The sequence below is a fragment of the Tachysurus fulvidraco genome, chromosome 8, assembly GCF_022655615.1.
Source record: "Tachysurus fulvidraco isolate hzauxx_2018 chromosome 8, HZAU_PFXX_2.0, whole genome shotgun sequence".
NCBI classification, from domain to species: domain Eukaryota; kingdom Metazoa; phylum Chordata; class Actinopteri; order Siluriformes; family Bagridae; genus Tachysurus; species Tachysurus fulvidraco.
In genome coordinates, this window is record NC_062525.1 from 7,612,923 (window position 1) to 7,637,820 (window position 24,898).

The 24,898-nt window shown below is 39.9% G+C and overlaps 1 protein-coding gene across 2 annotated transcripts in view; it reads left to right on the plus strand.

Moving 5' to 3' along the window:
* dock1 (dedicator of cytokinesis 1) overlaps window positions 1–24,898 on the plus strand; it is a 261,452-nt gene that overhangs the window by 166,005 nt on the left and 70,549 nt on the right. For both annotated transcript variants that reach the window (XM_027132789.2, XM_027132790.2), the window contains exons 28-29: window positions 8,973–9,074; window positions 11,467–11,561. In XM_027132789.2, the coding sequence (XP_026988590.1) occupies window positions 8,973–9,074; window positions 11,467–11,561 (197 nt within the window). The remainder of the gene's footprint in view (window positions 1–8,972; window positions 9,075–11,466; window positions 11,562–24,898) is intronic.

Genomic DNA, 24,898 nt, shown 5'->3' on the forward strand with positions numbered 1-24,898 from the left:
CACACCCTGCTGTGTAGCACATGCTGAGTGCGGTCTATCAGGCTCCACATCGAAAGTGTGGCGTAACCGTGTCACCAGTCTCCTCGAGCTGTCACTACACTCAGCTCATGGTGGCTTAAAGCCAATATTTACTTACATCTTGGATGCTCTTTGATGGATATTTGTGTCTGTACGTATATGTGAGAGGTAAATTGCCAAATGCTGGGGAGATTTGTATTGCTGTTTGTACAGCATTCTAGTGAAGGGGAATCCTTCATATTGACACAACACAGCATTTTCTCCATCACTGAGAGCTTCAAGAGTTTCAATCAAGATGATATTTCAAGTGGACGAAAGGAAATGTTAAGTGTTTTGTTTTTTTTTCTTCTTCTTCTTCTACTTCTTTTTTCTTCCTCGATGGATCTCTGTAAAGTCTAGCTGTACTGCAAGTCTGTGAGGTCTGTCTGATGTTGCTGAAGCTTACTGGAGGAAAAATTAGAGGCTTTACCATTTATTGTCATTTTTTTTTATATATATATTTACATTTTCCCAAAACGATTTAGAAATGTGTTTTATTTCAATTCTCTCATCTCCTAGGCCTTTTGCAAAGCTCATGTTAGCTAAATAACTTGAAAGTCTGTGAATCTTCAAATTTTTAAAATTGGAATCTGAATCTTGGAATTTTCAAAGCCTTGAAACCTTTTGAAACGTAGTCCCGAAATGGCCGGAATCTTTAAATCCGTAGTGAACTCTGTACAAGCTTGCCTATGCGTCGATGCTTGCGGAATAGAGTTCTCGAATAAAATTAATAGAATTAAAAAGCAGAAGAGAATTTATTTATTCAGAATGGGATGTTGTTCCAAATGTCTGATATTCTCTGGAATGGAATCTTGACATGCCTGGAATCCTATAATCCAGATTGGAATGAAGTGCTTGGAATGTTTTTTCATTATCTGAATCATTAAACAGGGAATGGGATCTTTAAATCAGGAGTGGAATCTTTAAATGTTTGGACTTGACTGGAATAGAATCTTGACATGCCTGGGATCCTTACATGCCGAATGGAATCTTTTAAACGCCGACTAGAATTTTTCAAACGCTCCCGACTCTCAGTGCTCCGAATTTTGTTTTACACGCTCCCAACTTTGAAATGCTCTGAATGTTTATTAACAAAGCTAGCAGCTTTGTTAATAAACAAAGCTGCTAGCTACGCATTATTCTTTCTGTAAACCTAAACCTTTCTCGTAAAGGACAAATTATACAGATTTACAGTTTAATTTTTTGAGTTGTTTTTGTCTAAACAATTCAAAAAATGTTCTAGATGGAAATCAGGACGTGTTCATATACTTGCTTTTTTAAATTTCTTTGAAAAGGGAAATTTTTGTCGACGGCAATCACTCGCGTACAACGTTGTGAATTAGATTTTTGAGCTAAAAACTTTTCAAACATTTTCTGCCCGATCTTGCAGACAGTCTTTCAGAATGCATTTACTTTTACAGAGGCTATACTAGAACAGCTTATAGAATACATTCTACCCCTGGTGAGTTAGGAATCTGTGCTGATTACGGGGTGTTCCTGCTCCTCATCGGTACTTAAGACAATCCTAACACAGACCCTAATACGGACAAGTCATTAAGGCGAGGCTTAATGAGAGGGCTCTTAATAAAGAAATGTTACCCTCAATGCCTTGTGTCATTATGTTTGCTCATTAGCAGTCTAGTGTGATGTGAGAGAGAAAAGAAGGAAGGCAGGTGTTTTGTGAGATTTTAAACACTTTCTTAACCTCTCGGTGGATTTGGTGGCTTCTCTAGAGGTGTGGATTCCTTATTTAAGTGTGTGTGTGCGTGTGTGTGCGTGTGCGTGTGTGTGTGTGTAGCAGTGCAGAGTCATTTTGTCCTCTCACCCCTCAGACTGAAATTGCTGAGTCAGAAGGAAAAATGACATCAGCGCTGTTCTTACCCCCCCTTACTCACACACACACACACACACACACTGCCCTCCACCTTCGTTCTTCATTCATGCGTGTCCTTATAATTACCAATTATTGTAATTACTAAGATAAAAGCACAGTATGTTGAGACAGATCTGTCTGACCTTCATTTGGAGTTATTTTGCTTTCCTTCTCCTACATTGCTTTGCATTCTGTGTAATTTTTTACTACAGTCCCTTAAAATACTGTATGTAGTGTGGATATTTAAGGTGTGTGTGTGTGTGTGTGTGTGTGTGTGTGTGTGTGTGTGTGTGTGTGTGTGTGTGTGTGTGTGTGTGTGTGTGTGTATAGTGAAACCATAGCACAGCAAATGCAGACATCTTTTCAGAACATCAAGTAGCATGTCTAGTTGATAGTTTGGGATGTCATGCGGCGTTCCAGTCGTGTTACAGGTTCGGTTATTTACTTCACTCTGAGTAGCGTTCAGGCAGTGGACCTGCACCATGCGCTGAACAATGCGATGCTTTTACAGAGTGGAATTACTGATCTTACATTAGAAGAGCTCGGCACATAGCAAGGTTGTCACAGTCGCTAGAACTTTATAATAATGCAGTCCGTCTCGTCACTCCTACACAAGTCGTCTTAGTGACTTTTTTTTTTTTTTTCTTTTATCTCGTTGCTGCTTATGGATGATTTTTAGATCACCATCCAGGCTGAGATTCAGTTAGCCTTGTTTACTTGCAAATAAAAACCGTTAAGTAATTAAGGGCCTGGATAAATACACAACATTGTGCTGTAGCTACTTTTGTTCATTGTTTATTTTCTTTCCTTTTTCTGTGGAAAAAATGTGGAGACTGATGGAAAGCTTGTGTCCACACATCTGTTTCTTTTTAATGTATTCATATTACAACCTCTTTTTTTTTTTTAAACAGTAATTAGATTTTGTCAGAGTTGACCTTGACAATTTAATTAAACTCGTAAGGCACGACTCCATCCTGCATCCTCGAGGTTAAGGTTAAGCGACGGTGTATAAAAACTAGCCGCTCTTCCTCTCGTACGCAGTCAGGGATTCCCAAACAAGAAGGAGCATCCTCTTGGTTTTTTTTAAACAAACCTATTTCCTTAAGAGCATGCAGTTACCATGGAGATGTGCCTGGATGTTCAACGCCGATTAAATGAAGCGATGGTACTAGAGAGGATGCGTGTGCCCTTCTCCACCCGCTTCTCTTAGGATTCCAGTGACAGAAATGCTGGCATCAGAAAGAGACAGGAAAATATTGCCTTACTAATACCAGTGGCAGACTTTCACATGTCTGTTCACACACTCCCACGTTCAAACAGAGAACGATTAATCTCTCTCTCGCTTCCTCTTTCTCTTTCTCTCTCTGTCTCTCTCTCTCTAACTCTTACATCCTGATCAATGCGGTTTTGTTCTCATGCACTTTGCAATAGAAGAGTTTCATTAATCACACTGTCTGTACATATTTTTAAGCAATATTGATGTCTGCCTTCTGTTCCACCTTTTTTTTTCTTTTCTGATTGGCAATTTGCCAAAGTGTCTATGTCCTAGATTGGTTTGCTAGTATTTTCAAACCTGCATGCCGTACAATATTGAGTTGGAAATCTAATGTTAGATAAGATGAGAAAATGGGGAAGTGAGGATGGGAAAGCGGGCCAATGGAGTGATCAAATGGATTAAAAGGTCTGAGAATTACGGGACATTAGCTATAGTTATATAGTATCGATCGTGTACATAGTTCTATATGTTACACTAATGTATAACGTTGACTTAATAAGGACGTATGTTTTTTTCTGTAAGCATACATCACTTGGATCAGAGAGTATAGTGTTCGACGCCTGTACCGGAAGAACGGATAAAGTTAAGAGAGTATCTGGTGGATATAAGAGATCAGGATAAAAGAATATAAAAGGTTAAGAGAGTGTTGTACAGGGATAAGAATGAAAGATTTTCTTTGGATTTAATGCAATGGGATAAGTAAGAACCCTGTTTTAGTGCATATAATGGACGCGGATATGGGAAGAAATCCTTATTAGTGGTTTGGAATTCTAATAGATTTGGGTAACATGGTGTTAATGGATGAAGATAGGAGAGTATAGTGTCTCATTGAGGATAAGGGATTAGAATGTAGTGCAGTGTTTGAGTGTGAGAGATGTAGATAAAGGAGTACAGTGTTTGGGGTATAAGGATGAGGTTAAAGGTGGGGTCTCTGTTGTTTGAAAGCCAATGTTGACATTTGAAATCACCAAAACAAACACGCCCCTAACCCAAATGCCCGCTCCGTCCCACACATACACCAGACAACTATAACCAAGACCAGTATTATGGCGGAACCTGTTGGGGCATATGACCGAGGGTATATTTTTTATCAATAAATGAACTCAGTGAGTAATACTATGGTAATACAAATGTGTTTTTGTAGTACTGTGTGTTGTACCGTGTAAGGTTTATCTCCGTTTCACGCAGAAGACCTTCAGTTCTCTCCAGCGCCGGAAAGCTGATCCTATATTAACACGTCCTACTTCTTGCCTTATCGTAAGCCTTTCTTTCTTTGTTTTTATCCACTATGTCAATGTTAAAACCGCTTTCTGCTAATGTCACGCATGCGCACTGAACACTCTCTCCGCCGCATATTGACAAGACCCGCCCCTTTTTGCTCATTGGCTACACGTTAGTTTTGTTTTTGTTTTTTGTCGGCCCAACGCAGTTTTCTGAAGCATTTCTCAAACAACAGAGACCCCACCTTTAAGGGATTGAGTGTAAGGGAGTGCTTTAGTGATTGGTGAATATGGGGGATTATGGTAAGAGAGTACCATTACTTCTTTGCTGAGAATAGGAGGGCATGTTGTTGGGGTGTTTAAGGGAGTGTAGGGTTCAGTGAGCGTAATCAGGACTATAATGTTTTAGAGTTTGTATATATTAGAAAGGATTCTGGAAAAGAGAGCAATGTGTTTGGTGAATATGCGATAAGGCAGTATAGTGTTTGAGTGAATTTAAGGGAGGCTGGTGTATGTATCGGGATTGTGATGTGTTGAGTCTATTGATGATGTGTCCGGTGTATCGGATATGTGCTTGTGTCAGCATAAATACTCACCTCAGCCCTTCAGATCACATCTCCGATGACGTGTTCTGAACCTCCGAAAGCTCGATTTTATCCCTTTTAGTTTCCGCTAAGAGCCGAACGCTCGCAGTTTGTTTATGCCTGTTTATCAGATAAAGAGCTCGATAATTACGGTTACTTTGTATTCTGTGGCTTGGGTAGCTCGCTAATAATATATGATATACAATGTCCTACTTTCGATCGTGACTTCAAAATTAATTCCAAAGAAATGATTCCTAATAGGTTAGTAAATTTTTAAACACGTACTGCAGTTAAATAAAAGCGTAAATGTTCTTTCGGGATGGATTAATTGCCCACCTTCTAACACATTATGTGAATAGATTTGCATTGTTGATGCGCTGGGGTGTGGCAGAAATATCTTTAGGGGTTTTATGCACACCGGTGAAAGCAATAACCCTGGTGAAGGATGTTGTCATTATAAAATGAAGCAGAATTTGTAATAAATACAGTATCAAGAGATGCATCGTATGGCCAAAAGAATGTGGAAACTTGACCATCATACCCATATGTGCTTGTTGACCATCCCATATTGTTAGTAATAATCTCCACTCTTCTGGGGAAGGCACCAGAATTTGGAGTGTGGCTTGTGGGTTTTTGTGATCATTCTGCAACAAGAGCATTAGAGAGATCAGGCAGCGATGTCGGTTAAGGACGTCTCACTTCATACCAAAGGTGTTTAGGTCAGAGCTGTGTGTGCGACTCTCGGGATTGTCCACTTCAGCCTTGACTAACCATGTCTTCATGGAGCTAGCTTTGTACACAGGGGAATTGTCATCCCGGGAACAGGTTTGTGCCTCAGTTCCAGTGAAGAGAAATTGTGATACATTACACAAAGACATTCTAGTTCAATTGTGTGCATCCAGCTTTGTGGTTTTGGGAAGAACTGCATATTGCTGATGATGAGGTGTCCACAATCATATTGCAGTATAGTGTATGTTTAGATGTGTTGCACCGATATCCAATTAAATCAGCTCTTCTCAGTCTCTAAACTGTGGGAGTTCCCAGCACTAGAGATGAGAAGTTCACTAGAAATAACTTGTGCTTTTAGAGGTGTTCATGCATGTGTGATCCTGTGGGACATTTGTATTTATAATCACCTAATCCCTCATCTCATCATTCAATGTGTTGTTAGGCATGTTATCCATTCTGTTCCAGCCTCATTGCCATGACAACCGTCTAACCTTGCATTCAAGTGTCATGTAATTTGTTTGTTCTTTTAGTGTTACGGTTAAACCAGTATGTTTTGTTTTCTTTATTAGTCCGAGGTTGAAGTAGACTGGACGTACCTCTGTCTTTTGACAGATATTTATATCTACCTCCTGACCTACTAACCTACCTATCCACTAGTCCATCATTTAATTCATCTGACCCCCCCACCCCCACCCCCACCCACCCATTCCATCCATCTGTCCACATGCCTTTCTGTCTGTTTTTATGAAAAAGGTTAGATTGAAGAAAAGACAAATGACAGTCAAGTGTGCGAAAATAATAATTGGTTAATTAATTAATTAATTAATTTGCATTTGCTCTAAGATGCTAAGCCAAATAGTTATGGCTTTGTCATGTGTGACAATGACCTGTCAAAAACAATATTAGTTGCCACATTATAGTCTGTATCGACACAGAATTTTCCAAGAGGTTTATACAGGTGAAAAACGTGTATAAGATTGTTTTATTCAAATGTCAGAGATGCATTAATTAAAGAAACACTTCCCAAGTGCTCAAGATATCATTAGCACCCAACCATGGAGAACATGGGGCTCGGTAAATGACTGGACGATTATGTAACTGGCTAGTCAAAAACATGTGCGTTGCATCCACCATTTATGTTCTCTGTTTGTTCATTGGCCAGACATCCAGATTTCCAGCTGTGTGCTCACCTGCCTAAACTAACCACCCAGACACACCAGGGTACAATTCATACTGAGTAAACGCTGCATATGTGAAATTGCCTTCAGTGTACAGGAAAGGCGCTGAGACCAGTTGTGCTGAAATACACTGTGCATCAGCTCTCTCTGAGAACAGAAAGGAACTCACTTTTTTCATCATTGCTCATGGTGTGTGTGTGTGTGTGTGTGTGAGAGAGAGAGAGAGAGAGAGAGAGAGAGAGAGAGAGAGAGAGACAGAGGGAGTGAGAGAGTAGAGAAAGCAGGAATATCCTCGTATTTTGCCTCTGCTCAGCTATGTAGGCCAGTCCTAATTAGCACTGTAGGATTCACTCACAAACGGAACAAAAGCGGAACAATTCAGGAAGAACCGTGAACAAAAAAAATAACAACCATGTCAGTTATAATGCTCAGGGTTTACAGATCTCGCTGTCAGCATCTGAAAGCCTTTTTGGCTCTCTGGAATGTTCCGTTACCTTTTTGTATGCAGCGTTATTGCCAGAAATACAGCTGAGACGAGACACAGATAAGCACTGTGGGGGTGTTATATAAAGGTGCAAAGTTGATGAAGTATTAAGAGAAAGGGAAAAGCTGCATTGCTAAAGTTTAACCTTGAAGATAACAATGTATATAGATCTACCCTAGACAGACATTTATTAGCTTCTTTACCATTATACTATACTCTCTTACATGCTTTGCCACATCTACGTGTCTGTCTGTCTTTCTGTTCCACCCTCATATCTGTCTGTCTACCGACATACCTATTAGTCCATCTTACTATCCATCCAGTCCAGCATCCTCTCCGTGCGTCTGTCCGTTCTTCTCTCCACCCATCCATTCCATCCGCTTATTTGTTTTTATCTGTCTGTCGAGCTGTCTGTCTATTTATCCATCCTGTCTGCCTGCCTACCAGCCTGTCTGTCTTTCTGTCCACCCACCTATCCTCTTTACCCATCTCACCTGTCTGTCTTTCTGTCTCTCTGCCTGTCTGTCTGTCCACCCAGCTAATCTATTTTTCCATCGGCTTTGTCTGCCTGTTTGTCTGAAAAATGCCTTCAACTTGAAAGAGATTGTTCTCTTTATTGGATCTGGTTGTAGTGGACATTCACTTGCTCAGGCGTGGTTCTGGGTCTCACAGCGGAGACGTGTTGATAAGGCGCCTTTATTCCCTCTATTCATAATAGTGTAGCCATTATTGTTGCAATTCTACTGCTCCGTTTCGGGTTTTCATGCTGCTTCGACGTGCTGATTGGTCTCCTGTTGAAAGCAAGTAATATCAGCACCTTCAATATAAGCAGCACTTTAATATTTGGGAAAGAACAGTTTTTATTACAGGCCCATAGGCCACAGCCTCCCACATTAATTAAACCCAGTAGAAGGTACGTTAGCCTTCTCTTCACCTTTTCTTCTTCTTCTTCTCCTTTGCTTTTATCTTCATTTGGTATCAAATACTCTTATTAGACTTGGGCATGTATTCCTTCTGATGGGGGGAAAAAAAAAAAACTTTATCCCATGAAATCTTTGTTATTTACAGAAGAAGTGAAGTAACAGTTGCCATGGGCATTTTCCTTCCTTGGCTCATTAGTCGCTTCGCTGAAATAGTATGTGGAGATAATTGCTGAAAAGTTATATAAACCTGGTGTGGTGTTTGCTGCATTTGTTTGTCTCACATTATTAGCATGGCTTTCCTGTCCCAGGCACATTTATATCATCTGTCCTCTGAGCAGTGCTGATGAAAGTACAGCATTATTGCAGTTCTGAGACACAAAAATAAAAAAATCGTTACGCTTGGATGAGTGAGTCTGATGCTCAGGAAAACGTTGCGCGCGAGTGTGTCATGGACTTTTACAGATTTGTTGTCGCTGGGGTCATCCTGTACTGTTCAGATTGATGAGGGTTGGACTGGATTGTGTCCTTTTTTGTGGTAGCGTATTGCTTGTAGCAGCACTTTTAGAGCAAGACATTCTTCCTCCTCTTAATGAGCCTACTCTCTCTTCTTTTCTGTTTTTCCTCTCTCTGTCTCTTTCTCTTCCTCAGGGCAGTTTTGTGGCAAGTATGACGGCCACGCTCCGCCAGATGGACGACTACCACTACGCTCACCTCATCAACACCTTCGGCAAGATGAGGACAGATGTGGTGGTGAGTGTTGTTTGCTTTCTATAAGGAGACAGATTTGATACTTGACTTCAGCTCCATAGGATGTTAACGGATGTCGTTTTTGCTGTGCATCCAACACAGTTGGCTCTAATTTCTGATTAGTTTCTGATTAAAAGTATCTTCCTAGTGGCTGCTCATTTGAGCACATCAGTGGCGGAGAACAGAATCTGAATCAAACTAAATTCTCAAGGGCATTTATCTTCTGCTCAGCTGTGCCTTCTTTCTCAACCTTGGCCCGTCTGCTGTGGAAGGCAACGCTGGAATGAAATTGTATAGAAGACCAGTTAAATGAGTTCATGCTGTTTTATTTAACCAGCTTCACAGTGGTTTAAAAGTGGTAGCTAGTCGAGTTTGTCCTGTATTATGTATAATAGTATAATATAAAATAGCATGCCGAGATTTCTTTTCTTTTATTTTTTATTAATTCGATTGGTTAAGCATTTGTTTAAATGACTAACGTAGTTAGGTAGAAATAAGCATTCAGAGACATATATTTTTGTGATGAAACATTTCGCAGATGCTCTTATCTAGGGGGCAACATGCATTTATCTCATGGATTCTGATTGAACAGTAACTGAACAGTTGCGGATTAAGGCTCTTGGCTCAAGGGATTTGAACTTACAACCCTCCAACAGTAATCCAAAATCGTTAATGCTAAGCTACCGCTGCTTGTATATCCACATCAAATGTAGCATTTAGACACCTAGATAAAATTTTTTGACTTTGTATTATAAATAGTTTAAAAAAAAACAAAAAAACAAATCAGGACTCACTGACAGCTGCAGGAACAACATTTACACAGATCTTCTGTTAAATCTCCACAATAAGATTCCTACACATCTACAAGCATTTAAGCCAGTCAGAACTCTAGACGGGCAAAACAAATCTTTGACATTAATTTACCTGTTCTGGAAAAGAAGGTTTGGTGAATCAACTCCCAGAGATGTGATCAATAAAATCCCCCGAGTTACAAAGGAGACATTTACATTTACAGCATTTGGCAGACGCGACTTACATTATCTTCTTTTTATACAGCTGAGCAATTGAGGGTTGAGGATTTTGCACAGGGGCCCTTCAGTGGCAGCTTGGTGGACCTGGGATCAAACTCACAACCTTCCGATTGGTAGCCCAACACCTTAACCAGTCGAACCTTGACCTAGTCTCAAAGAATGGTGATCAGTATGCGGTCGTATGTCTTTTGTTAAATGATTGACAAATTACAGCATTCTACCCCACACTGACCCCAAACTAATCACCAGTACATTTGGCTAATGCAATCTAATAGAAAGTTTCTTCTGTAAATAATCCTATCTTCTATAAAAACTTGAACATTGGTGGTAACCCTAAATTGAAATCGCTAAAGCTACGTATCATACACACGTATCATCGTATCGTATTGTATTGTAATCACCTAAATGCATACCTAAAAAATATTAGGGTGTTGATGGCTGCACCGAAAACACAGGACAAAATGCGCTCTGTCGTTCACTAGTGAGACTGAGGCGAGGCATCTCACAAGGTGGCAAGGCGGGAGCGTAACTTAGCTTACCACATACGCTGCGAAGATTGTCGGCGAAATAATTTTATTTATTTATTTTTTGTTACAATTTTGTCGTATCGCTATCGTCCACCATAACATCAAAAACTCGTAAGTCCATTTATCATAACTTGGAGAGTATCTGTAAATAACTGTATATTACATAACTATAGCAGAAGTATGTAGATAATTATTTCCCCTTACCGTACCATATGTTAGACGTGCGTGACGTGAACAAAACCGTGCAGTGGACTTCAGGCCACCATCAGTGTGCCTTAATTTGCTCTAGATATTTGTCACAGCTGTAACAAATCTTGTCCTCTAGGAAACACCTAATATATTGTTTGTTTTTGCTTCTTTCTCTGTAGTTCCTCAGGCAGTAAATAAATGGAGCGTCTTTCTGTGCCAGACTCATGCAATCCGAAGCCAAAACCAAAGAAGTTATCGAAAGCCACTGCACAGCGATATTATGAATTAGAACTTTTAATGGTTTTTGAGATCATATGCATATTTTTAATACGTAAATACGCTTAAACGTCACAATCAGCACCGTCACAGCCGTCTTTAGGGATAGCTGGAAATAGCTGTTTAATTGGGGCTTAATTTGTTTATCCAGTCATGTGGCTTTATTCTTTAACACATGTTTGTGTTTGTCTTTCAGGCTACGTCTTTTAAAGCTCTTATTGAATTTCCATACTGAGTAGACACAGCTGGTGTCTGTCCACTGTCTCAGTTCTGTATGGAGTTGCGTGTCTGTGCAGCTCTCAGTGCACTCTGTTATGGAGTAGTGCATTCATTCTCTCACACCCCTCCCTCCTTTCCTTCTTTCCTTTACAGGACTTCTTAATGGAAACATTTATCATGTTCAAAGACCTCATCGGGAAGAACGTCTACCCCACCGACTGGGTCATCATGAACATGATGCAGAACAAGTAAGTGCGGCTTGCGTCCAGCACCAGGCTCGTGTTTTCCGATCGGACATCAACGCTCTAGTGTGACTTTTGTTAACGGGGTCAGGGGGCAAGGACTCATGATTGAAACAATACACAAGCTTTCGATTATAGTTTCTTCATTGTATGCTTTCTTTGTAAGTGTACATTTCCTATTGTGAAACCGTACTGTATATAATACAGCAGACTATAAAGTTGCAGCCTTTCAGAATGGACGTATAATGTAAATATGTGGAAGACATGGAAGCTCATGAGGTAGGACAGCTGTGAGAGTTGAAAGAAAAAGTTTTATTAATAATTATTCTAAGATTGAACCTCCAGTTCTTCTCTCTCTCTCTCTCTCTCTCTCTCTCTCTCTCTCTCTCTCTCTCTCTCTCTCTCTCGTTGCTTAGAAACAGCTCTCAGAAGTAGGCAACTGTTTTGTGTTCCCCTCCATGCTCACTCTGAATATTTATTTATTTATTTTCTCGTTTTTTTTCCCCCGTGGATGCTAATGGCAGGGGCGCTCACGCGGCCTCCGCACCAGCTCTATCAGATGTGCAGTGGCTACACAAACAATGGCATGAATTATAAATACCTCAAATTTTAATCTCCAGCCTTACCGATCCCCCACGCTGCATGCTCACACTCTGTTGTCTGTTTTGTTTTGTTTTATTAATGTCTCTCTCGTCGAGACGTACGCTCGTCGAGAGCCGGAAGAACACGAGGGAAGAGGTTCTCGTATGCTTTTGCCGTCGGGTTTTCGACAATCCCGTGCTTCTCGAAGCCGTACGTGTGGGTTTTGAGTGAACGACGTGTTGTTTTAGCTTTGTTGGCTCCAGTGGGATACGTAGTGCTTCTCTAATACACTGCTCTGCTGTTATAATTAGGCATGTAATCAGTAGCAGAGTCGGGCCACAAAATGTCAGACACACCAAAATCTTTGCAGTAGAATTTTCCTTTTTTTTTTTTTTTTTTTTTTTTTTTTTAAACTCAGTGCTTCAGCACCTGAATACTAGGCTTTCCTGTTAAATCAGATGAAGCAGTGGTCAGAACAAACATGAATAATTTTCACCCTGCAGAAAAGCCAGTTCACTGAAGGGGAAAGGACTCCGGAGGGCAAAGACATTTGTGGTTACTTTCACTTTGCTGACTTTCTGTGAGTCTTCTGAGCCAGTAGAAAAATAGGCTTCCAAATGCAGTTTGGCTTCTTCATAAATATGTCCCTTTTTATGTACTTAGCTGTTTTGTCTTCTCTGTCCTTTAGTAATTTTTTGCCTGTATGTGCTTTATTGTATCTAAGCTGTAATGGACTGCAGACTGGATTATGCAGCTGTGTTGTTATATTACAATTTTGTAATAGTTAAGCTATAGTTAAGTATAAGTAGTAGTTAAATAGAGACTCATGGGACTGCTGTGGATGGGGTCACCTGGAGACTGTCACACTGTCTTTGAGCTAGTATTGAGTCAGCCAACTTTGTGTTCGGGTCTTCATCAACAATCGTTTGAAGACTTCCGCAAGAAGGGATGTGTTGGGTTTGTGGTGAACGCTGAAATTACGCTGACCTGTTAGTTCCTCGGGCGCTCTTGGTTGCCTAATTCCACTCGACTACAAACTGTTGTAGAAAGGACATTATTTACATTATTTAGTGTCCAGAGTCACACAAATGAGGATGCGGTTCTGTTCAGTGTCAAGGTTCCATCCTCATCATCTAAGAGGTTTTTTCCTCGCCACAGTCACCTGTTGCTTACTCGTTAGGGATAAGTGTTAGCGATAAATAGGACCTTACTTTTAAACATTTTTTATTCTGTTTCCATACTTCTCTAAAGCAGCTTGGAGACTATGTGAATTGTTATAAGTGCTAGACAAACAGATTGAATTCCGTAAAATTGATTTTATTTGTGTTTCATTTTTGCAAGAAGCCTCAGATTTTCCCTCAAAGACTTTTGGCAGGATAAATAGTATAATAACTGATGTGTTTATGTCATGTTTCACGTCCCGTTCCCCTTCGTGGTTACTGGAGATACTTGGGCACGGATGATGACCTCAGCGTTTGTCACCATCATTACCAGCCGGATGTACAGGCTCAGATAAACATCGCCTCACTTCTGGGACCAAAATTTCCACCCCCATATCCACCTCTTACTTTTACCATTTTGAACTAACCAAGTTTTCAGTCAAATCCCGATGGATAAAAGCAAAACCTACCTGCCAAATAATGCGGTTTCACTGTTAACGGAGAGACGATGTCTTTGAATATCTTTGTCATATTATTTTTAAAAGTACTATAAATAATGAAAGCTCTTTTCTTCTCCTTCCTACCTCCGAGCGATCTTAAGGAGCACTCTGAGCTTTCACGTCACATTACCTTTCACATTTTCTCACTTATTTAATTAAGTAATAGATTTTTTTTTTTTACATGTTATTGAATTACACTTTAATGAGCAGCTCTGCTTAGTGGGTCTTATATTTCTCAGTGTTTAGCCTTCAAAGATATGTGACTTCGCACGTTACGTCTTGTCTGTATTTACCCATGAGTTACAGCAATTCTTTCACATGTACAGTATACATCTTCTCTTATTTGCACACTCTAGTCCATTACTTTTTTTTCCCCTATAATTATTTTTTACTGATGTTTGCAGGAGACTTCTCTATGTCGTCATGTCTCTCTGAGACACTCTAGTCAATGACCTGTGATTTTTACAACATATTTATTCTCTTATTGCTTTTCTCACATGGCATGATCTCAGGTTTTCTCTTGTGAGAGAATAAGAGTGTTCAACGAAAAATATTAAGACCTTGTCATTTTTTTAGTTTGTATGGACATTTTCCCACATAGATGAACAGGATTTAAGTAGTAAAAGTTCACATGCTTTACTATTCTAATAAAAACTATTGACCTTAGTATTGATGAGCTAATGGTCATTAGAATTGACAGACTGATTAAAATTCCAAAAAAAAAAAAATTATTATTTATTTATTTGTTTGTTTGTATAGTGCTTTTAACAATTTATTTTGTCTCAAAGCAGCTTTACAGTATACCAAGTTCTTACTAAGTATAGAAACAGAAGAGAGAAATATATATAATAATAAGAAGAAGAAATAAAAATAATTAAATGAATACATACAATTAAAGTGTAAAATTTAATTTAAAAATATTAATTTAAAATGTAAAATACTATATATTTATCCCAATCCCTAATGAGCAAGCCAGTGGCAATGGTGGCAAGGGGGAAAAAGATTAAAAACAGGTTTATTTAAATACACTCTTATACTCCACTTACATGTGGCAGCAGACTGCAGAAAATCATGCAGATGCTTTTGAGGAGCTTCAGTTGAAGTTCACATCAAACATCATAAAGGGGAAAAGTGATATTTACATTCATAATGTACAAATTGTCAAAGTTCTTTATATCGATCTATGCATCTCTTCAGAACACATCAACGCTTCGCCTCAAATAATGTGCAAATTTTCAGTTCCTTCTGTAGCCTGGAAGGGATGTTCAAGTGATTCCCGTGTAATAGGAGTCAGAGACTCAGACATAGACCAACTTGGAGATCTTTATCCAGGAAGTGTCCTGATTGATGAGCATGTGCCATGACATCCTCTGCTTCAGTCATATTTCTGAGAAGGCTGTGCTTCTTTACTATTCTACCGTTTGTATGCTGTCTGCAGGCTGGACTGCTGAATTAATGTGGGGCGGATCTGTTCCAAGAGTTTTTCATCACTGCTTAAGGACAGACTTCACACTAGGGACTGTGTTTTTTTTTTTTTGGTGCTGATCATGTCATCAAAATGGGATAATATGTGCTTCAGTTTGGCTTTTGCAGTTAATGGATTTAAATTTAGCAAATTATAATTTGTCAGCTAGCTTCTGATCACTTTGCTGTAAAAGCAAAAAAATCTCACATAAGAGACCGACATGTTTTAACGTGTCGTTGTTTGGAGGTGATGGAAATTGTGCAGAAGCCTGTCTAAAGCACCTGCTATTGCATCTTCATCACATTATCGCCTGCAGGCCGCTCTCAGATCTCCGTGTGAAGACAAGCAGTCCCCAAGCAGTGAAGGGAAAACTCAGAATAGAGCTGTGATAGAGCTAACAAAGTCCTATTAACACCTGGAATTTGTCATTAATCACACAACTGAGTTTCTCTGCAGGCAACACGTTCAGTCCTACTCAATGACCTTGCTTTTCAGTCCATTTCTGAGATGCAACTTAATTTTTTCCCCCACTGCTGAAGGAAAACAGATTATGGCATCCACTTGGTCTTAATCAGTGCCTGAAATGGACTTCTTTCCTCTCCATCTCCTATAAGTGGATTGATTCATTGCTGGCAGCCGGGAATGTCTGTTTCCAAGTCCATGTCTTTTTTTTGTAGCCCTCACTCCCCTAAACATCAGAGTCATGGCTTACATTTCTCATATTGTAATTGAAGTTGAAGGAAGTTGAAGGTTTTGTATTTTAGTAAAATTCAGTTCAATGTTATTTGTGTAATGCTCAGGAGCAGGCTGCGGCAATGCTGCCAATCCAAAGCTCCCTTTGAGGGATGAAGATGTACAAGAAACATTGAGAGAAGCCAGACTCAGAAATAACCTGATTCTCTTTAGGATATTATGAGTCCTGGGATAAGCAAGATCATATAAAACTGTGTATTTGGAAAAATGTATTAACATAATTTACCAGCTTCCTTTTGATTCGCAAGTGAGTTTTGTCTAAACAGCTGTTGTTTTCTCTGCACATACGCTACAGATGTTACAGATGAAGATGAAGTTGAAAAATGTTTTTAATCAATCTTTTGTAAATAAATAAGTAAATAGAATAAAATAAAATAAATAAATAAACCGTGGTAATCCAGTTAAGGGTTTGTTACAGTTCCTACATATTCCCCTGGTGAATACTTAGTGTTTCTGTGGAACCCTACATCAGAGTGATTTCCTAAGTGACGTGACATACGGTGACCCATACTCAGAATTTGTTCTCTGCATTTAACCCATCCAAAGTGCACACACACACAGCACTGAACACACACACACACCGTGAACACACACCCAGAGCAGTGGGCAGCCATTTATGCTGCGGCGCCCGGGGAGCAGTTGGGGGGTTGGTGCCTTGCTCAAGGGCACCTCAATCGTGGGTTACGGATCAGACTCTCTAGAAATTAGGCCACGACTGCCCCATACATCTATGGTATTTCCATACATCTTTGGACTGTTAGCAGAATATTAGATGTGTGCCACATTAGTAAAATGTGTTAGGTAAGGGTCCTTTGTTATGCAATGCCATGCTCTGTATCTGTGTACACTATATGGCCAGAGGCTTGTGGAGACCTGACCATTACAGCCATATGTACTGGAATTCAGAGGCCAAACAATGGCAGTGCCACTGTGCACAAGTAAGAGCCATGAAGCCATGGTCATCAGCATCAGTAGTGTCAAAATCTAGTGGAAAGCCTTTTCCAGAAGAGCGGAGGATATCAGAACTGCAAAGGGGTATAATTCTGGAATGAGGTGTTCAACAAACACTTGGGTGCAATCGAACGAGTCCACATACGTTTGGCCATATACAGTAGTGTATATTGAAGGCTAGCATTTCATTATGTACAGATGTAGGTTATTATTACATCTGTACATAATTCATATTAATCATATCGTTCATTAATAAACATGGTCAACTTTTTTTCCTCTGTATTTCAATACAGTTTATTTGTATAATGCTTTTAACAGTTCACATCTCCAAGCGGCTTTACATGAGTATAGAAGCAGAATAAACACTAGTTTAAAAGTAAAGGTACTAATTATATCTAACATCTATCCGTAATGAGCAAGTCGAAGGCGACAGTGGCAAGGAAAAACTCCCTGAGAAACCTTGAGTGAACCAGACCTAGAAGGGAACCTCATCCTCATTTATTTGACACTGGACACGAAATAATGTAAATGTGAGTGATGTCGTTTCTACAACAGATTGTAGTCAAGTGGAATTAAGCCTCCAAGAGCTCTCGAGGAACTATTAGGTCAGGGTCATTTCCGATTTCACCACAAACCCAGCACTGATTCCTTTCTCCTGATGTCTTCAAATGATTTCTGTTGAAGACCCGACCACAAAGCTGACTGACTCAGTACTGGTTCAAAAACAGCATGATGACGTATCTGACTCGTGTTCCCTGTGACAACAGTCCTGATTCATATCTTTGTTCTCAGCTAGATTATGTGTGAACTTTTCAGGCAAGCTTTTTTCAATTTGTGTGTGTACTGTATTTGTATTTGTTTACAAAACCTTAATAATGTATGCATGTTTAGTTGCATCCCTAACATGCTTCTTTAATACAGAGTGACTTTGATTGAATTATCTGTCTTGCTCCGGTCCATGCTGGATGCTGGAAGACGCCGGATGATGCATCATCTGAACGTACTGAATGATGAGCTCAATTTTTAGACCACTTTAAAATACACGCTTGTCTGGCTGTATCCCAGCAGCGCAGGAGGGATGTATTCTGTTAGTTGGTGACTGCACGCTGGTAGACTGTTACATCACGTGGGGGTTTTTGTGTGTATGTCTGTGTGCTGCAAGGAGACCAGATCTGTCAGCAGGGCTCTGAGTCATCGTGTCCTGTTCATTTTTTTTTTTTTTAGACCCCTGAATGAAAGCTTGTCTTCCGAGGTGCTAAATTAACTCTGACTCTCTATACATTTTCATCCGTCTGCTTGTATTCAGTTTGCCTGTTTTTTTCTTGTTCTCGCCCTGAAACCTCCATATATCAATTCACACACTACTGCCCCTTTCTTTTTTCTATCTTTCTGTCTATCATCATCTCTGTGTTCTGGTTTGCTCATAATACTCTCCGTCTGGTCTGTGTGTGTGTGTGTGTGTGTGTGTGTGTGTGTGTGTGTGTGTGTGTGTGTGTGTGTGTGTGTGTGTGTGTGTGTGTGAGAGAGAGAGAGAGAGAGAGAGTTGGGGTTGTGTTCACATAACCAGCATGTGTGAAAGTGGCCATGACTTGCCTGGAGGCTGGTGTGACTCTGAGCACTGAAGTCAGTGCATGAACATTGTATTTGTACCTGGGTTTCTAAAACATGTGCATTTTTTTCCCTTCCTCACTGATTTATTTTTTTCTTCTTTCAGTTTTTAGTTTGAGTCTGAATGTCTCTGAGAAGACGTGACTCAGGGGAGGTGTGATGGCCATCTAGAGGTCTCACCCAGGCCAACTTTTATCACCCTGACAACTGATGCTTATGAGAAGCTATTCACAGAGTATACACACTCCTCTGGGCGCTCTCTCTCTCTCTCTCTCTCTCTCTCTCTCTCTCTCTCTCTCTCTCTCTCTCTCTATCTATCTATCTCTTTTTCTCTCTCTCTCTCTCTCTCTCTCATTTTCTCTCTCTTTCTCTCTCTCTCTCTCTCTCTCTCTCTCTCTCTCACTCACTCACTCACTTTCTCTCACACTCTGACACTTTCTCTCTCTCTCTTTCTCTCTCTCTATCTCTCTCTCTCTCTCTCTCTCTCTCACTCACTCACTTTCTCTCACTCTCTCTCTCTCTCACTCACTCACTCACTCTCTCTCACACTCTTTCTCCCTCTCTCTTTCTCTCTCTCACTCTCTCTCTCTCTCTATCCCTCTCTCTCTCTCTATCCCTCTGTCTCTCTCTCTCTCTCTCTCTCTCTCTCTCTCTCTCTCTCTCTCCAAAAACTCGGGTATACATTTCTTCCCAAAGCTTGTTTAAGTGTGTATACAGACCTTGTAAAATCATGTAAAAGCAAGTGAAGTTTATGTTCTAACTCCCACTTGGCCTTATTTTAGAATCCATTTTGTGTAACCTTCAGTCCTGTATTATTAATGCTTCATTTCCTTGTTGATAGCATACTATCCCTCATAAAAACTCTTAGGGGGAGGCAATGTTGTGTCCAGGGATTTATCCTCAGCATTTTCTGTCACTTATGAAACTTTCATATCCCTCACATTTCTCCCAGCTCTTTCTCACCAGCATTGCTCATGGGAGTGACCTTTCTCCAAAGCAAGGTCGTGCTTTACAAAAAGGGGTGATTTCATTTGCACAAGCTGACATTTCTCTATATAACTGGCTGCCAGGTGATGCAGGGTTATTGTACTCCTGAGTGCCATGAAGCCTGCGGTAGGTAGTGTGTGTCTGTGTGTACACACTTATATTTGAGCCCATAATACAACTCTAGTCACAGAGACCTGTGTGCTTTGTAAGTTTAGAAGTGATGCCCTCTGACAGGCTTCATGCCTCAAGAGATGCACAAGTGTTTTTTTTTTGTTTTTGTTTTTTTTCTTTCTTTCTTTCTTTTCATTCTTTCCAAGTGACTTCATACGTACATATGTCGATGTTTCCGTTGTTAAACATATTTCTGTTCCTTTCGTCTACACCAAAACACAAAAATAATTTGAGAATGTTCACTTGAACACATCAGCATGGTGATGGTTATAAACTGTGAAAGTTAACACTTCAGAAATAACTTTAAGGTTATGTATTGAGCAGCAAAGAAGTGGAGGAATGTGGAAAAAGCCAACACAGCCAAAAGCTCGTTGATTCGTCTTCAGTGACTGCTTTTTCATGCTCATGTTTTCTGTCACCCAAAAGTTGTATTAAAAAAAAAAGAAAGAAAGATAATCCCTAACATGTGGATTCATACATATGGGCTGACGGTGAGGTGGAACTGAGGTCACACGTGAGTCTGAGTGCTGCTGAGGTGGTGGATTCAGGTGGATCTTTCTCTTGTTCTGGTGACTCTGCACAATGGTAAATGTTGCTGGCCACCAACAATGGATCATCATCGTTTTTATAGATGTGAAAGTGACGTGACATATGGCTACCTACGGTGACCCATAATCAGAATTTGTTCTCTTCATTTAACCCATCCAAAGTGCACACACACAGCAGTGAACACACACACACACACCGTGAACACACACACCGTGAACACACCCCCGGAACAGTGGGCAGTCATTTATGCTGCAGTGCCCGGGGAGCAGTTGGGGGGTTTGAGCAGTTAGTCGTGGCCAGCCCGAGACTCGAACCCACAACCTTAGGGTTAGGAGTCAGACTCTCTAACCATTAGGCCACGATTTCCCCCCAGTGATAGTAGCATTCAGAAAAGCAGTGTTTTTAATGCCACAAACACAGAGAAAAAATGTTTTTCAAATTATTCATAACTGCAGATGGGGCTTGTTTACCAGATTTATAGTGTTTGAGACGAGACCAATGAGACAATCAAGACTAAAGCCTATCAAGACACAGCTTATGGACAGTGCACTTACGTCACTACTTGCTAGCAGCTAACTACTAATGCATCTGTTTGTAACATGTAACATGATGTGGAATGAATTGTTTTTCTTGATATTTAAATTGTTAGCAGCAAGGTTATAGTTTATCTTGCTTTAGTGCGCTTCGTTATTTGTATCCATGGCTCATCCGAGCGGTCTTCCCAAGCTCTATAGTGTTATGAATTTTGTTTAGCTATTTGTTTACAGCACAGAGACCTGATCTTGTCACAGAATTGATCTTGTTAGTGCTGTGTAGTTCAACATTTTGTTATAGGCCTATATTAGCATATTTTTAGTCACAGGCACTCAGTGTTCATCCATTCCCTTGATACACCATCCTTCGGGGAAGTTGTGGCTTGAGTGGTTAAGGCTCTGGGTTGTTGAATGTAAGGGAAGAGTTCCAGCTCCAGTGATGACATTTTGCCACTTGACCCTTGAGCAAGGCCCTTAACCCTCCCAGCTCCAGGGGTGCTGTATCATAGCTGCCTTTGATGCCAACCTCCTCAGTTGGAATATGTGAAGAAATGAATTCCACTGTGCTGTAATGTATATGTTGCAATAATAAAGCCTAATATACCCCCAATTTAATTCATTCATTCTTCTCTCTATCATGTTTTACCCTATGCATGGTCACAGGGAACCTGAATCCTATTACTAGAGGCTCAAGGTACATGGTGCAGGGCCTGCTGTCTGAGATGCCAACCCATAACAGAATGCAAACTCACTCACTGTCGCGTTTACTTGTCTATTTTTTATTTATTTTAAAATAATGCCTTAAAACCTGCATACAAAAGTACAGCTATAATCTATACCATTCCCATTGACAGAGGAAAAGGAAGAAGCTTAGTCAAGCTAAAGATATTAATAATAAAAAAGCAGTCATGTTCGGTCCCATGACATGGACCAAGTGACACCAATCAGGGGAAATCGAATTTCTTATCCTGACCTGAATTATTGGACTCCATCATGCGAATTCATCTAAGGCTTTTCAGCTGTCACTCGTGCTTGGCCAGTAGTCCTTTTCATTCCCCAAAGAAGCAGCATGCAGCTGCATATACACTCGCCCTTAGGTGGATCAGACCGGAGAGATCGACGTCCAACTAGCAAACGAAATATGGCAGAACTGCACGAATAACCTGGCTTCAGATGAATCTAGCAAACTAACTCGTACAGTCAGGCTGGATAAGTCGGGGGTAATTAGAGTGAGGAATACTTGCTGAGATTGTAAGAAGATTGTAAGAAGAGAGGAAGATGCGGAGAGATTACAGCACAGGTCAATGACTTACACTCTCTTCAGTATCGACTCATTAGTACAAACAGATGCCACCGTGCCATTGCAACAGCACCGGACCTGTCTGTCAGTCTCTCGGTTTTTATCTCGTGTCATTTTTTAATAAATTCATTTCAGAAGACATTTTTTTTTTCTTTTTTTTTTTAATTCTCCATTTTTATTTTAACAGAACTACACAAACCCTCTGTGTGGCTTGATATGCGATTATGCACCAGTGAATTCAACTTAAACAAAATGTTAGTGTTTAATACATGTAAAATTGCATGAAATTTAGACAACATACCAGAAGCATGGCAATGTTCTTCGGTAAAGAGTAAAACATTTCCCCTCTTCTGCCATTCCATATTCTCCTTACCACACTGATACTGCGGATAAGTGGATTTGAAAATGCATTTGATGGCATCTTCAATTTTACAGCCGTCAAGCTGTCCAGAGATCACTCCTGTGAGTTTTTACTTCATGTGACCAGAAATGTAATAAATATATTTCTATCAACTTTTTTTTAAACATTATTATTATTATTATTATTATTATTATTATTATTATTATAAATTGCATCGTTTGTGATGTTGAAATTTTTTGGATGGATAAATATAGATTTTATTATATCTAATTAATTACTATAATTCTTATAATTTAACTATATAAGATTTACAAATTCTGTATCAATCTGTAATAGAATTATCAAGTATTTTTGTGATTACTGTAAGAAAATAACGGAGAGAAAATCCCTTTAATATTCAGCTTTTCAAGCCAGCTTTGTGTAATTTAGCAGTTTTATAATGCACCGTAGATGCTTATATCCTCATCATAAACCTAAAAGTCAGTATGCGTTCAAAGCCCTTAATATTATCCACAAATTAATACAGTTTGAAATGGAAATCCTTTAAGCTATGTTTGCTGCTGTCATCGATTGTTCTCGTTTTAAAGGTGTGTAGATGTTGGATAAAAGTTGCCAGGCGAAACGTTCACAGTTCTGGATCATCAGCACCATTATTATACGGATTCTCTCCGATGACTGTGTATGCTAGCACCATGTCGGTCGAGCCTTCGTCAGTGGATGCTCACAGACGCTCGAGTCTCCATCGGGTCGTAACAGACTGGAAATCTTTTTGAATTCATTCAGAGGTTGTGCAGCGTTGTCATGTGAGGCACTTGCTGTGCATCGCAAACTTGTGGCAACTTCCTGATCCAGCCATTTTTATTTTTATTTTTTTATGTTAAAGGCTATCTGAAAAAAATATGTCTAAAATCTTTTGGAAGATATTTAGCTCAAATATGTTCATTTCTCCTAAAAATGTAGTCTTTTGGTACACGCTGTAGGTTGAATCTGTTCCACTGTACATTAGTAAAACCAATCCAAGCCTTTTTCAGGGCTCCAGTTACAGTAAATCCATACATATTCATGTATCTTTAAAACGATCCAAATAACCTTTAATTTTCAGGTGGAACTTTCTTGCTTCAGTGTCTAAGACTAACTTATTACTCTCTATGTATTTAAATCGAGACTTCTTGTTTTTCTTGCATTGCTACCTATTTTATTCCCCTGTGCCTTTTCTGGGTATTAGATCTCATTTTGTTTAGCACCCCGAACACTGTCGGCTACGTATGCACACGTTTTGATTCATCTGTCAGTTTCTCTGAACCGTGTTTCTCATTTCTGAATGTCTTCTTGAATCTGATTAATATTCACCCACATGTCTTTGCTCAGTATTTCAGCTTGCATTGTTTATGGCACCGTGGCACAGGGTGCTTTGTGCTGCAGATTTAATACCATAAGATCACGACGAGCTGCTTTGCTAATACATAGCGCCGGTTTCCTGCTCTTGAGTAAGTTTCTGCTTCTGTTCAGCTTTTATAATGATAGTTTTGTCCAGGGGAAACAACATGCTGGGAGTATCTTACCTTCAAGTGTTTTATCGAAGAATTAAACTTGACCCGTCGTTCCCTCGAGTTACAAGGAAGACATACAGGAAGACTGTTTGTTAGGTGCCCTTGTGGTGGAATGAACTACCCCTGATTGTCCATCAGCTGAGTCACTGGATGTCTTCGAATATAGACAGATGACCTTCCTCTTCAGTGAACACTGTGGGGAGCAACTTTCCTTGTAATGTTTGAGTGTTTTTAGACCCTGGGATGAGGTTCTGTTTCTAGCAGATAATAGAAAAGCAGAACAGAGTTCGCTCAATTGATAAATAATGCAAATCTAAATGCAGACTTTGGTCGTTGTTTCATTTCTACGATTCACTGTAGAAATGATTTTTAGGTCATTCTTCTCTTTCTTCATCTTCTTCTCCTTCTCCTACTACTTTTTCTTCACCTTTTTCTTCTCCTCTTCCCGTTTCTTCTTCTTCTCCTCCTCCTCTTCTTCCTGCTGCATCTTATTTCTCTTCTCCTCTTCCTCCTTCACCTTCACCTCCTCCTCCTCCTTATCATCTCTTCTTTTCTGCTTCTTCTACTTCTTCTTCCTCCTGCTTCTTCTTTTTTTCTCTTCTCCATCTTCTCCTCCTCCTCTTCCTCCTTCTCCTTCATTCTATAAACCCCCAGCAGCATTTTTGAAGCTCTCGTGCTTTCATTTGCAGCCGTCTCTCCCTCAATTTAACATTCATTCACTGAGCCGCTCCAAGCATTACATCGCCGTCTGTTTACCATCTCAGCCCAGCATCCTGCAAATGAGAGCCATGTGTTCCTCCCACCTGCTGCACATCTTTTGGAGATCCTCTAATATCCTAAGGAGATGGGTTAATACGTGTCAGAACGTGGCTC